The 12,202-nt window shown below is 46.6% G+C and overlaps 1 protein-coding gene across 2 annotated transcripts in view; it reads right to left on the bottom strand.

Annotated features, from left to right (window-relative positions):
* The window catches only part of SDC2 (syndecan 2), a 59,081-nt gene extending 54,341 nt beyond the window's left edge, over nt 1-4,740 (bottom strand). Inside the window, exons 1-2 of one of the 2 annotated variants that reach the window (XM_050971040.1) lie at nt 4,723-4,740; nt 4,429-4,553 (exon numbers count right to left, since the gene is read on the bottom strand). In XM_050971040.1, coding sequence (XP_050826997.1) covers nt 4,429-4,488 — 60 coding nt within the window. In that variant the 5' untranslated portion in view covers nt 4,489-4,553; nt 4,723-4,740. Of the gene's footprint in view, nt 1-4,428; nt 4,572-4,722 lie in introns of those variants that run through there. The other variant, XM_030234075.2, reaches the window with a different exon arrangement.
* Nucleotides 4,741-12,202: the final 7,462 nt, after the last annotated feature.

Genomic DNA, 12,202 nt, shown 5'->3' with positions numbered 1-12,202 from the left:
TGTAATTAATAAATGCCATCCATATGCTCCTGCTTGACATTTTATAAAGACAACTCACCACAAACAGCAGTGCAAATGGAGAACTCTGCAAATGACTGGCTCCTCTGCAGGCTCTTCTCCAAGCTCAGGAAGCCCTGCCACAATGCCACGTTCCCCACCAAGGATGGCAGGCAGCTCTCCACCATCCACCCCACCATTCCCGAGGCATTAGACCATGGCTGTGTGTTTGACATGTGACTTCTCATGCCTTGCACCTCTACTAGTCAAGAAATTAGGTCTTTATCTTGTCATTCTGAGATTACACTTAATTTAGGACTACAGAAATCTCCAAGCAAAATCTACACTTACTCCACACTCTCCCGAGTCCACCATCTTTATCCCATGAGCTGCAATAACAGTCTCAAACCTACCACAGAGGTGTTATCTGCCCAAGAACCACAATCGCAGCACCCAACTTCAAAACCTAAGATATTTGTCCTGACTTGTTCCTGAAGATGATGCTCTCATCTACTTCTTTGATAAGGATCTAGGAAAAAATGCAGAGAAAACATCTCTGCACTTCAGGCCTCAATACTAAGTCAGTTCCAAGGCAGACCTCAGGGATGAGATATTAAAAAGAGGAACTCCAGTGTTTGATCTGGGGTCAAGAGTCATCTCTTCTTTAATTTTTAAATGATAATCTAATCTGAGAGGGAAACCCAATTCCAGAAGGTGGCTTCTGAGAACGTCCATCTAAGGGGTGACTCTAATACCCAAGACTGGTGGCAAACCCCAGAGCACCCCAGAATTTCCAGTGCATGGGGGCGCAGGCAGCTGCTAGGTGGCAGAACCCAGAAGTTCAGTCAGAGCAAGGGAAGCAAACATGGCAGATTCCAGGTGTTGCCAAACCACAAAAAGCAATGGATGAACATTTATTAATTCTACAGTGAGAAGAAAAGGTACATGTGAATTAGAGGTGGGTAGAAATAAACGAAGACTGAAAAGACTTCCTCCCTTCTTTGAAATTTACTTGACAAAGCAAATTTAACGCACATACAAGAGACACACACAGCATATAAATCTAAATACCAGCTATCTCTTCAGCCCTTCTTTTCCTCTTAATTACCATCTCTGAAGTCTAGCTGCCTTTTCCAAAAAAAACATTCCTTCTCTCCAATACACTATCAATTTTCCAAACTCCAAAACCAAAGTGACCATTAGAAACAAATGTAGGGAAATTATAGCATCATGGTTCTCAAATACTAAATACTTCTGAAAAATATACCAAATATCACCCTTGGGTCATCTTTCAATGACTCTATTTATGCTGACAACTCAGTGGTCAGATGCTTACACAAGAAACCAAAAGACCACTCAGGTGATGCCCCAATGCTCTGTTTCACTGGAAGTCCCCAAATCCAGTCCCACACACATGTACTGATGATGTAAAGCTGTCTCCAGACTCCAGAAGCTTCCTGGGGAGAGACTGACTCAACCTTCTGTGAGAAGAGCAGCACCATAATACTGCAGCATGCAGCACAACCTGCTAGCCAGTAAAAGTTTCTCAATGTGCACTTGGGCACGCAGAGAGGATGCAACTGTCAAACAAGCTCTGGAAAACCATTCGTCCTACTGCTGCAAACCAGAACGAAACGGAAAGGTTTATCAGCCTCTTCTGAATGGGAGCTGACAACTACAGCTGGATACTTGGCACTGCTCTCTGGTGCTATTAAAATCAGAAAAAGCTGGCTCCCAGCATCATCAGGACTGGGCTCATGGGTTCAACCTTTTAAAAGGCGCATCAAGCCTCTCACTCACAGAGTTTTCCTTTTCTTTCCAACAGTTGCATGTCACTGTATTTCCCTCTCTTATAAGCAAACCAAGAAACTTTCAAGGTAGCTAGAAAGCACATTTTTTGTCATTCAGCCAAGCCTGGGTGAATCCCCTATGTCCTTCCAGACCCACATAGGTTACCAGAACCCACTGTAACCTGATGTCTCACTGCACACTGCGCTGATGGCAGCAAAGCACTCTGCAAGCCCCAGCTGCAATCCACCAGCTTTGGTGCGGCTAACACTTGCCACCGTGTGCAGGCTGGCGCTAACAGGTTGGGCTCCCTCTCTCCGTCTCCATCACAGCTCCGTCCTGAAGCAGCTGCTCCCCCGGGGGAGCTGGCATGGCACAGCAGAGCACAGCTGCGGTGCGACAGCCCGCATCACGGCACACAAAGCAGGCACCCGGCACCGACAAACCACTCCCGGCATCGTTCGGTGGCAGGTCTCACTTCCAGGGCATTCTTAACACAGTTCTAACATCTCCTTGGCCCACCCCAGTAAAAGTGTTGGCTGGTTATGCGGACCAAACACAGGGAACTCACTGCTTTAAGAAACAAAATCTGCTGCAGCTTCCCACTACTCTGCTCAGAATTATTGTGCATAATTTACTTCATCTGAAACAAGATTTTCACCGTAGCGATTTTTATCATTATCTAGTTTTTGCCTAGATAATGATAAATAGTAGAATCTAAAGACATGAAGAAATTTAGAGCTAACTCCATTTGATATTGATATGGAGAGCTAGGAGGGTTTTTTAAGCATCCTTATAGAATTCTTCTTGTGACAAGGACAGACTTCTGCAGAGAACACAGATTTGGCATCTGTCTTTTCCCAGAGACTGGTCTACAAAATCCTATATTAAGGGACTATGAAGCTGCTGCCAGGCAGAGTTGAAGGAAAAAGAAGGGAGGTGAAAGAAAAGGAGAAAGACTAGCCTCCTTTTACTTTTTCAGCCCCTCCACAACTTTCTGGCAGCAGTAAGGGCCCTGCAGCAGAGCCAGGCAGGCTCCCCCCACCTCGCTCTGCCCCCTGCCCCCTGAACCACACCGCACGGGATATGCCCCAACAACCCACCTCACACTGACACACTGAGTTCATCCTAAGGCAAAAACCCATCAAACTTAATACTGTGCTAATTACTGTGGCAGTTTAATAGCTACTCCACCATCAGAGAACTTCGTACTAACAGCATTTCTATAAAATTAAAGGATATTGTAGCTCATTAGCCAAGGGTGTTTCTGCAGCACAGTTATACTTAGCGGAAACAAAGGTCAGTGTTCTACCCAACCCCTTTTTAATCAGTCTTTAAGAAAAATGTTTTGCAATTGTACCCTTAGAAATCTCTAACGATGAGCCAGATTTTATGAAGGCTGTGACTTGGCTAATTTATACAACAGCTAGAGAACTTCAAAAGTTAACCCAAGCTAGTGACGTTATTTAGTTCAGTGAAGCGGTTCATTTTAATTGGATTAAATAGTCTTTTTTTTTTTTTAATTTAATATTGAAACCTCAATTTAAAATTTCCTAATATTTCCCCAAACACTGCATCAGTGTCATTTGCATACCCCTTCCCGCAAGACAATCTCAGATCCACAGATGGCAGAGACCAAAACCCTCTGGCCGGTCCTCGCCGGCTCCTGCAAGGACAGGGTGGGAGGTTCGCCGGAGAGAGGCTTTCCCAGAGGTACAAATCCCAGCAACTGAGCTAATTGCATTAAGCAGAGGGCCCGGTTAGCGAATACACTCGTGGCACGGCAAAAGTGTAAACAGCAGCATTATCCCGAGCACCTCGCGGCGAGCCCCTGGTGAAGGGCCGGCCGGGTGCGCAGCAGGCTGGGGCTCCGCGGAGCCGGGACCGGAGGCTGCCCGGGAGGCGCGCAAGGCGTTCTGTCTGAGGGCTCTGGGAGGTCCTGAGCCGCGCAGCCAGGGGTAGTTGATGCCTTTTTCCTCTTTTTAGCCACGGGCCGTGAGGAGTGGATTTTGTAAGGAACGCTCCCACCTCACCGCCCGCGAAGCCGGGGGAGGCGGCGGTGTCCTCGGTCGGCCGCTCGGACACGGAGCGGCCCGGCGGCTCCCGGCGCTGCTCCGGGACGGGGCACAAGCCCCCGCTACCGGACCCAGCCCCGCGGCCCCTCGGGCGCCCCGCGGTTCCCGGGCAGCCGCCCCGACTGCGGAGAGGCACGGAGAGAGGCACCGGGGGGGCTCCGGGGCCGGCTGGCGGCTGGGTCGTCGCGGCAAACTTCGGCCGAGGTTCGCTGGAGGGCGGCAGGGTGCTCCGCCGCGGTAGGGTGGTCCTCTCGGCTTCATGGCGGTATTTGGGGTTTTGTTTTTTGGGGTTGGTTTTTTTTTCGGGGGGCGGGGGATGTCTCTTTTCTTGGCGGGTGGGACGGAATGGTGCCTGCCGTTTGCAGCCCGCTCAACTATCAACAGATGCCCCCCCGAGTCAGCCCAGCGCCCCGCGGACGGCGATGCCACGGGGCAAGGCTCGGGCTGCGCGCCCTGCGCTCGGCTGGCAGAACCCAGGCGGCCGCCCTCGTCTCGTCCTGTCCCGTCCCTTCCAGCGGGGCTGCTGCCGCCGCCGCCGCCGCCCCCTCCCCTCTGCCCCGGCACTCACCGGCTGCCCGGAGGCGCAGGCCACGAAGCTGACGGTGAGCACCAGCCACACGCCCCGCATTATTCCCGCGGAGCCGGCGCGGCGGCCGCCGGGGGCCGGGCACAAAGGAGAAACCGGGGGCCGGCAGCGCTCGGCAGCGCCCGAGGGGCGCGGGGCAGGACCGGTGGCGCCCCGGATCCGGCCCGCCGCGCTCCTGCCGCTGGGCGCTGGGCTCCGCGCTCCGCTCCGGCGGGCCCGGTGCTCGCGGCGCTGGGGCGCGCGGGCTGCAGGCTGCGCGCTGCCGGCTCCGCCGCCCTCCCTCCGCCCCGAGTGCGCGGCGGCGGCGCCGCGGCTCCCAGTTAAACCCCGCAGAAATTCCTGCAGGATTACAACACAGATTGGCAGCTCCCCCAGCCAGTGGAAAGAAGCAGCGCGCCGCCACCGCCGGCTCTCGCCCCTCGCAAATTCAAGCAACTTTCCCCCCCTCCCTCCTCCTCCTCCGCCCTCGTCTCCCCTCTCTCGTCCTCCCCCCCCAGTGGAAAACATGAGCAGCGCCGCGGACCGACTGGACCGACTGAGAGAAGGCTGGCCCCGTATAAAACCGGGGACGTGGAAAGGCTCCCCCTTCGCAAGAGAAATCCGGCCGCGGCCGCGTGTTGTTAGCGCTGTGCTGCCGGGGCTCGCTCCGCTGCTCCGCGCCACCCTCCCCGCTTAGCCTCGGTGGCTGCTTCAGATAGCAAAATGGAGGGGTCAAAAATCATGGGAAGCTGGGCTATCCCGAAATTGCCAGCTCATTGTGAATCCCCCCTTAGCTTTTTGTCTCAGGATTCATTTTTTTGGAGTTTTCGCTCTCAGCAAGAAGACTAGAAACTTAAGAGTGTGGGGCGGTAAAGTAAGAGAGGGCTGCGATTTGTAGCTAGGTACATAGATCCAGAAGCTATGTCTTCAAAATAAATATTGCAGGAATTGACAGCACCAAGAATGTGTGCTCCAGAAGCCAAAACAAGAAGTCTTGCTACAACTAGTTCATGGTATTTCTCAACTGGGGAAAATGGTGCTTTTGCATAGCTTAGGAGCCTCAGCCCGATCCACTTGCATATGCCAGAATGTTTCCACCACTGAACGTGTACACACATGATATCAGTCATTGGACATGGGAAAGAAGCGATAACCCGGAAAGCAAAATATCTCAGTCTCACTTGCAAACTACAACTGGTGATTTAAGTCAGAAGGTAGCAAACAGCATTTCATAGCCTGAATCAAATGGTCACAAGGACCATAATGGTCTCTTTTGTTTGAGCAAAATCTATCTCTCTCAGAGGACCCGCGTCCTGGAGAGGGCAAGAAAAGCCCAGGGAGAAACCCGGAGGAGATGTTTTTCCCAGGCAGATGTTTTTTCATGCCCTTCACTTTGCTTGCCCTGAGCTATGTGAAGGACTTTGGCCAACGGGTCGTGTTGAGATCCTAACCGCCTCCAGTTCCCAATCTGGTTGCCTTCCTATCAAAACAGGCATGCCATGTAAGAAAATAAAATAATCTGGCACAAGCAGTCTCTCACCCCACTCATCACTTTTCCAGCCTCTCCCAGGCAAACACATCCCTGGCGATCCCTGTGCAGTGTGGGTGCAGTGGCTGGGTCTGTGCTGGGACAAAGCAGGACCTTTCTCCTCAGAGAGGGGGCTGGCCATGCCTGGATTGCTCTTGCTGTGTGCGACCCACTCCCAGGAACGTGATACCTCTCGGCAGTTACCACACTTGCTATTTCTAGATCCACCTTCTGGACATGCCATGTCATTGATTTTTAGGCTGCATTCCCCACTGCAATCCTTCCAGATTTTCAGTGGTCTGCTCCTTGTTGGTGTCACACAAACGGATTGTTTAATATATTCTTTATATTAAACAGATTGTTTAATATAATCTTTCTCCTTCAAAGTATGTTGCAAATACTTAAAACCTAATTCTGTGTATCCTCTTCCTTTGTAGGCAGCTGGATTTCAATTCAGCTAAGCAACAATTTCAGCACTGTTTGATGTGGGTGAGTGAAGTACAGTGAAGAAAAGGGAGTAAAACTCCGTTTGGACAAAATCTGTAGGACCTTGCATAGGCATGGGGTCTTACAGGCAGCCCAGTCTGCAGGGAGGAGAGAGATGAAGAGGTTGCAACTTGCCCCCAGTCAAGGGGGAGACAGAAAAAGCATTCCTTAACAGTAGGAAAGCAGAACACCACATTAGAAACAAAAAACATAAAAGAGCAAATGTGAAGACAAAGACTCTGCATACAGGAAGCATCCTAAGGGTCATCAGACACCAAGGGGCAGGTGATTTGCTACATTAGGGTATTTTTTTAGCACTCTTGAACATTTTTTTAGTGTTCTTTAACAGGCATGTCTTTTAACTAACAAACCAAGCTCAGCTTTACTTCCATGTTACAATGCATTATTATCAGAGTTTTACATACTTGGCAAAATCTATCACAGATCAAAATGTCATCTGCAGCAAGCGAAGAGAAGGCCTTCCTCAGGCAAAGATGATGGGAACAAATGGGCTCCTAATGGACCACCAGTGTACTTATGGGCAGTGCCCTTGAAGGATCTGGGGCTAAGACCTGCAAAACCTCCAAATCCTTAAGCCTCTGTGGGGACCATGTCTGATGCCAAACATGAAGATAGACACAACACATTAATGCTAAAAGGAGCAGAACTAAAGACCAGAAGCCAGACAGATGATTTGAAAAGATAGAAATGAGCATGAGGATTAAAAAATAGAAAACAATTGTAACCCTTGTAGTTAACAGAAATAACAAAATATTGTCCTGTATCCCACTTACTCCCTGCCCACTCTCCTGAGTCATCTGTCTGAGAGCACCATAGAGCATTGGGAGCATTTCCACATGTGGTCCCATGGAGAAGCAGCTGCAGGCCTGGACATTTCTACACAGGCTGTCAGGCAGTGTTCACCGTGTTGCCTTTGTGTCACCCTGGGCCCCCCCAGTCCTGCAGGGCACAGGCCACCCAGTCACCACACTGACACTGAGTCAAACCAGGTAGGAGTGGGATTCAGGTGAGATTGAGGGACAAACTTCACCAAAGGCCATTTTTTTTTCAAAATATTCTATATGCTGGAAGGATGCAAGAAGACCTCAAGTGTAGCATGTGCTGTGTGGTTATCAACTACAGAAGACTCAAATGGCCACCAAATTTGAAAATTCACTTTTGGGTCTCTTTTAAGGGGAGAGTTCCTGAAATTTTTAGGGAAAAGACATGATTAGGAATACATGGGAATTGTGCAAAAAGCAAGTTGGGAAAGCTGGGAACAAGTTTCCAACCTATGGCTGCCAAGGCACCATTAAGGATAAATGTGCATCACAATTTTTTGAGTGCTACCCAAGCATTCATTTTTTCATGGCTAGTCCTGCAGGTGATTTGTACAACCAGCAGGGCTAAGGAAAGAGATCTACATGGGGAGGAGAGTTCCTAATCATGTCATTTCTCCATTAAGATTTGTTCTGTAGTACAAGTTGGGGTTGAGAACGTTTGACCCAAAGCACAGCCCTGGGCCTCACACTGCGGTGGGTGACAAGGTGGTGTTGACCAGAGCTGTTTGTTATGTAAATGACTGATTTGTTGTATTTGTTGTATTTGTCTGGTTGTATTTGTGCCCAGAATGGGATAGACTTGGCATCACATTCAGAGGTCATAAGAGAGGGCAAATTTTCTCAAATAACTTCTTCAAAGAGAGACAGAACCTGTGAAAAGGAAAAATAAGCTGACAGTAAATCTGTTCAAAGCCACACTGACAATGACCTGAAAAATACTTGGTAAGATGTGTTAGTAGGACAGTTTAAAGAGATTTATTACCACATACCCAAACTCCCAAATTTTATGCTTCTAATTTAAGAACAATAGAACTGCTCATCTCTTCTATAGAAATATTTCTAAGTAATATTCTTCTATGTAATATTTTTAAGTGCAGTTGTGTTCATTTCTGTAGTACAATCTGAATTCAGGGATGTAGTAAAATGGGACTGGTACTCATGGGGCCATTGAACCACAAAGAGGTGCCAGCAATTTTTGGTAACATGTCAATGAATGATTCTTTTCTGCATTAGTTCTTAACAGTGTAATTACATGAACATGCATCCTTCCTCAACAGGCTCTTGTTCTAAAGGGTAGTTCTTCTGAGCAGCCCCAAAATACCTTAGGACATGCTTGCTTCTTTTTGATCCAGAGGCCTCTTTTGCTGTGCAGTTTCTGAATCATAGACATATGCAGGTTATTTAATTTTCATTGTATCTATAGTTTTATTTTGGTTAGATATGAAGTTCAAAACATGTCTGCACAAAACCAGGCATCCCTGATAGCTGAAACAACAGCGCAGCAGGAGCTAAGGGCATTGCTGAGCAACCAGTGCTTGTTGTGTCTGCTGTGGCACCTCTGGGGCTGCACAGCTGGACTGTATGGGATTTATAGTGATAGGCTTTATGTGAATGCAGCAGAAAGTCTGAGCATGGCCTGCAACAGCTGACAACAGAAACATGCAGCTGACAAAACTTTATTTTGTTCATTTTTCATAGACAAGTATAGCGGTCGGGAGATGAAATAAGAAAATAAAAGGCTGGCATTAAAGGCAGAGCACAAGCAGCAGCCTCCTACGAGATGGTGGGTTGGGTGAAACAGTCCAGAAGTAGCCTGCAAATGGGGCTGGTTTGTGTTTGTCCCTCTGCAACAGCAGGAGTGAGTATCCATGCAAAGAGACAGAGACATGCACCTGGGCTGGGGGCTTTGCTGCAATGAGGGGATGCAGGGGGGATGTGCGGGGCAGCAGGGGGATCTGGAGTCATCTGTGTTCATTGAGAATGGTGTCAGCCAGCTTTCCAGAAGAGCTGCTTTCAGAAAGTTCCAACCCCTGCCTAGAGGGGAACATCTGAACATGTCATTAATCCAGACTCAAAGATGGCCTTTACACGTGGAATTGAAGTCCAGCTTTGGCCGCACTCCTGGAGCAGGGCTCATCCCCTGCCATTCAGCAACTCACTGAATCTTTTAAATGTAAAATTACATGCCCCAGGTGCCTTGCTGATTTAAGAGTCTCTTTTCCAGGGTAGGTGCCTACCAAGAACCATAAGTAAAGTGAATGACACAATGCTGACAGCTGGAATTACCAAAAATTATAAAACTTTGCCAAAATCCACTTCAGTCCTGGCTACAAAAGCTTTGTCTTTGGATGTTACTGCAATAAGAAACTCAGGATCACTTTGTGCTGGCCTCCTGAACAGGGTAAAATTTACCAATCTGACCACTCTGACAGTTCTAGACAAGGATACTGAGCTTTTTTTTTTCCTTTTTTTTTTTTTATATTTTGTTTTGGTTTGGTTTTTTTTTTTTCTTTTTTATTTAGGACAAAATTTACCTTTAAAATAGAAAAAGGTATTTCTTTATCTCTGAAAGTTCTATTTAGAGCCATGGCTCAGTATTTGCCTGAGATATTTGCATATCTGAAAGTGTCTCATATGTGATGATCTCTGCAAATGAAATGTGTTGTTGATTTAGTTTATTATCTCAGAAGATGATATCATAGTTAAGCTTTGTATGCAGTACATCAGAAGAAAAATACAGAAGGGTTGAATTGATATAGATTTTAATACTGCAAGGTATACTGCTCAAGTTAATGAAAGTCAGACATACATTTGGCTGCTGTTGCTAACTGAATAATACAAGTAATTACAGAAGCATCTATTCAATTTCTGATGAACATGAGTAATTTCCATTATCTTAAAATGTGTAGGAGTTATGAATTAGAGGTGCAGTGATTGCCCAACACTTTTTCATTATTATATCTTGTTGTCAGTTGCTTATACATTTGCCAAAGTTTAATGCAGCAAGCTGAAATTTCCTATACTGGGTACCAACCTCCAGCTGACTTAATTTGTTTCATTTTATTTTTGTTTTGCAAGTTTTATCAAGAATGCTGCATCTGTTTCCAAGAGCAAGGTTAGGAGAAAGTATGTTATTTTGTCTATAGTAATACAAATTCCCTCCAAAATTTCCCTAAGATGTTTTACCTCCATGCATGGAAGGAAAGCACAAAAATTTGGCAAAAGAAGTCAACCAAACACCAGAAATTTTCTTTTCAACATATTTGGGAAAGTATTCCCAGCTTTGGGCCTTGTCTAAGCATTACTGTCTTTGCAGTTTGTACATGCTCAGTAGAGACTTGTTAAATTCTGACATCTAAAAATCCCATCTAGGCCAAACACGTTCCAGCTCGGAGCCATAGAAATCTTTCTGTGCTTGGTCTCCAAATAAAAGGGCTGTAGAGTTCCCCTTGGCACTTGTGAGACAAGGTCTGCTGTGTGTGCCTGTGCAGCAAGGGGAAAGAGAGGGGAATTTGGTTTACTCATGGAGGAATCAAGAGAGGTTCAGTGGTTTTAAGAGTTGGAGACTGAAGAAGAAGAGGGGGGATGTAGAGGAGGGAGAAGGACAGGAGTGAGGGTAGAAGGAGACATTGGCACAGAGGGGCAAATGTCAGGACATCAGGCCCATGGTAGGTGATACCCCTGGGGGCAGCAAGGGAGGAAAGCAGGAGCGTGCAGTGTCTGGGGGGCTGGGAGGAGAAGGGGAAGGATGCAGTCCTGACCAAGACAAGATGGTAACTTCCATCACTGAATAGCTGCGTTCCCCTCCAGACCCTGAAATCACACTGCCCAATGTAAGGCACCACCTTCCTTTGCTGTCAGCAAAGAGCAAAGGGAAGATGTCTGTCAGCCCCAAAGCTCTGCATTGGCTGATCAGTATAAATAATAGGCTTTTTCGTGAGAGATAATGTTGTCAGTAAGATCCATGCAGCAGTAAGATCCATGCAGTGCTTTGTTGCAGAAATTTAAAGCTATGGAGACAATGACACAGATGACTATAATTAAAGATGGTATCAAAAACATTAGTTGCAAGGACAACATTAATTTTGATTTTTCTCAACTTCAAGCTCTTTGTTTTGTAGCTTAAATGTTTTTATAGCAAAAATTTTCTTCATACTGTTCTCAATATATATTGCCCAACATGTCCCACTTAACTAATTTCTGTTGTCTGGCCCTGGAAATCTGTACCCATATGAGTAATGCTTGCACACGTGAAAAAATCACCAGAATTGGCTGACAGCACTTATCACCTCCTAATTTACGAGAGTAAACAGATCCTGAAGTACTTGCTCATTTAATTCACAGAACATGCTAAAGTTAGTCCAGATTTGTGTGTAATTAATGAAAGCATTTTAAAACAGTATCTGCTACCTCTTGCCCGCTCCTGCTTTATTGTTCAGATATATAAATAATATAAATATATTTTAAATAAACATATATTCCAACAGCAAGTGAGCATCTGTCTATGTCAAGCCTTATCACAGTTATCTGGGTTTTTTGCATTTCTGTTTCTCTCTCTGTTGATGTTGCTTTTACCTTCTCAGGATGGAACTGGATTCAGAGCCAAAACAATGAAATAAGGATGTGTCCAGGTTGTGCATGTTTCAGCATATTTATTCCAACTTCAGGATATACATCCTGTGAGCATCAAAACAAATTAGTCTACTGTACAAGGAGAGTCTATGGTTTGGCTGTTTTCAAGAGAAAATGCAGCTGGACTTTTCGTGCTAGAGGAAAAGCTTCATTTTCCTGCAGCAAGCTTTTATTTTTTGAGTCTTATTGCAAACTCCTCAGGTATGTAGAAAAAGCTGTTTATTAGGGGTGAAATGAAATAATAACCACTGTCCCTCAGAGCTTGTAGAACAGTCTCAAGGGATGTCTG

This window comes from Serinus canaria, chromosome 2 (genome assembly GCF_022539315.1).
Source record: "Serinus canaria isolate serCan28SL12 chromosome 2, serCan2020, whole genome shotgun sequence".
Lineage (NCBI taxonomy): Eukaryota > Metazoa > Chordata > Aves > Passeriformes > Fringillidae > Serinus > Serinus canaria.
The sequence above is the reverse complement of the archived record's forward strand: the minus strand, read 5'-3'. Positions and strand labels throughout refer to the sequence as shown.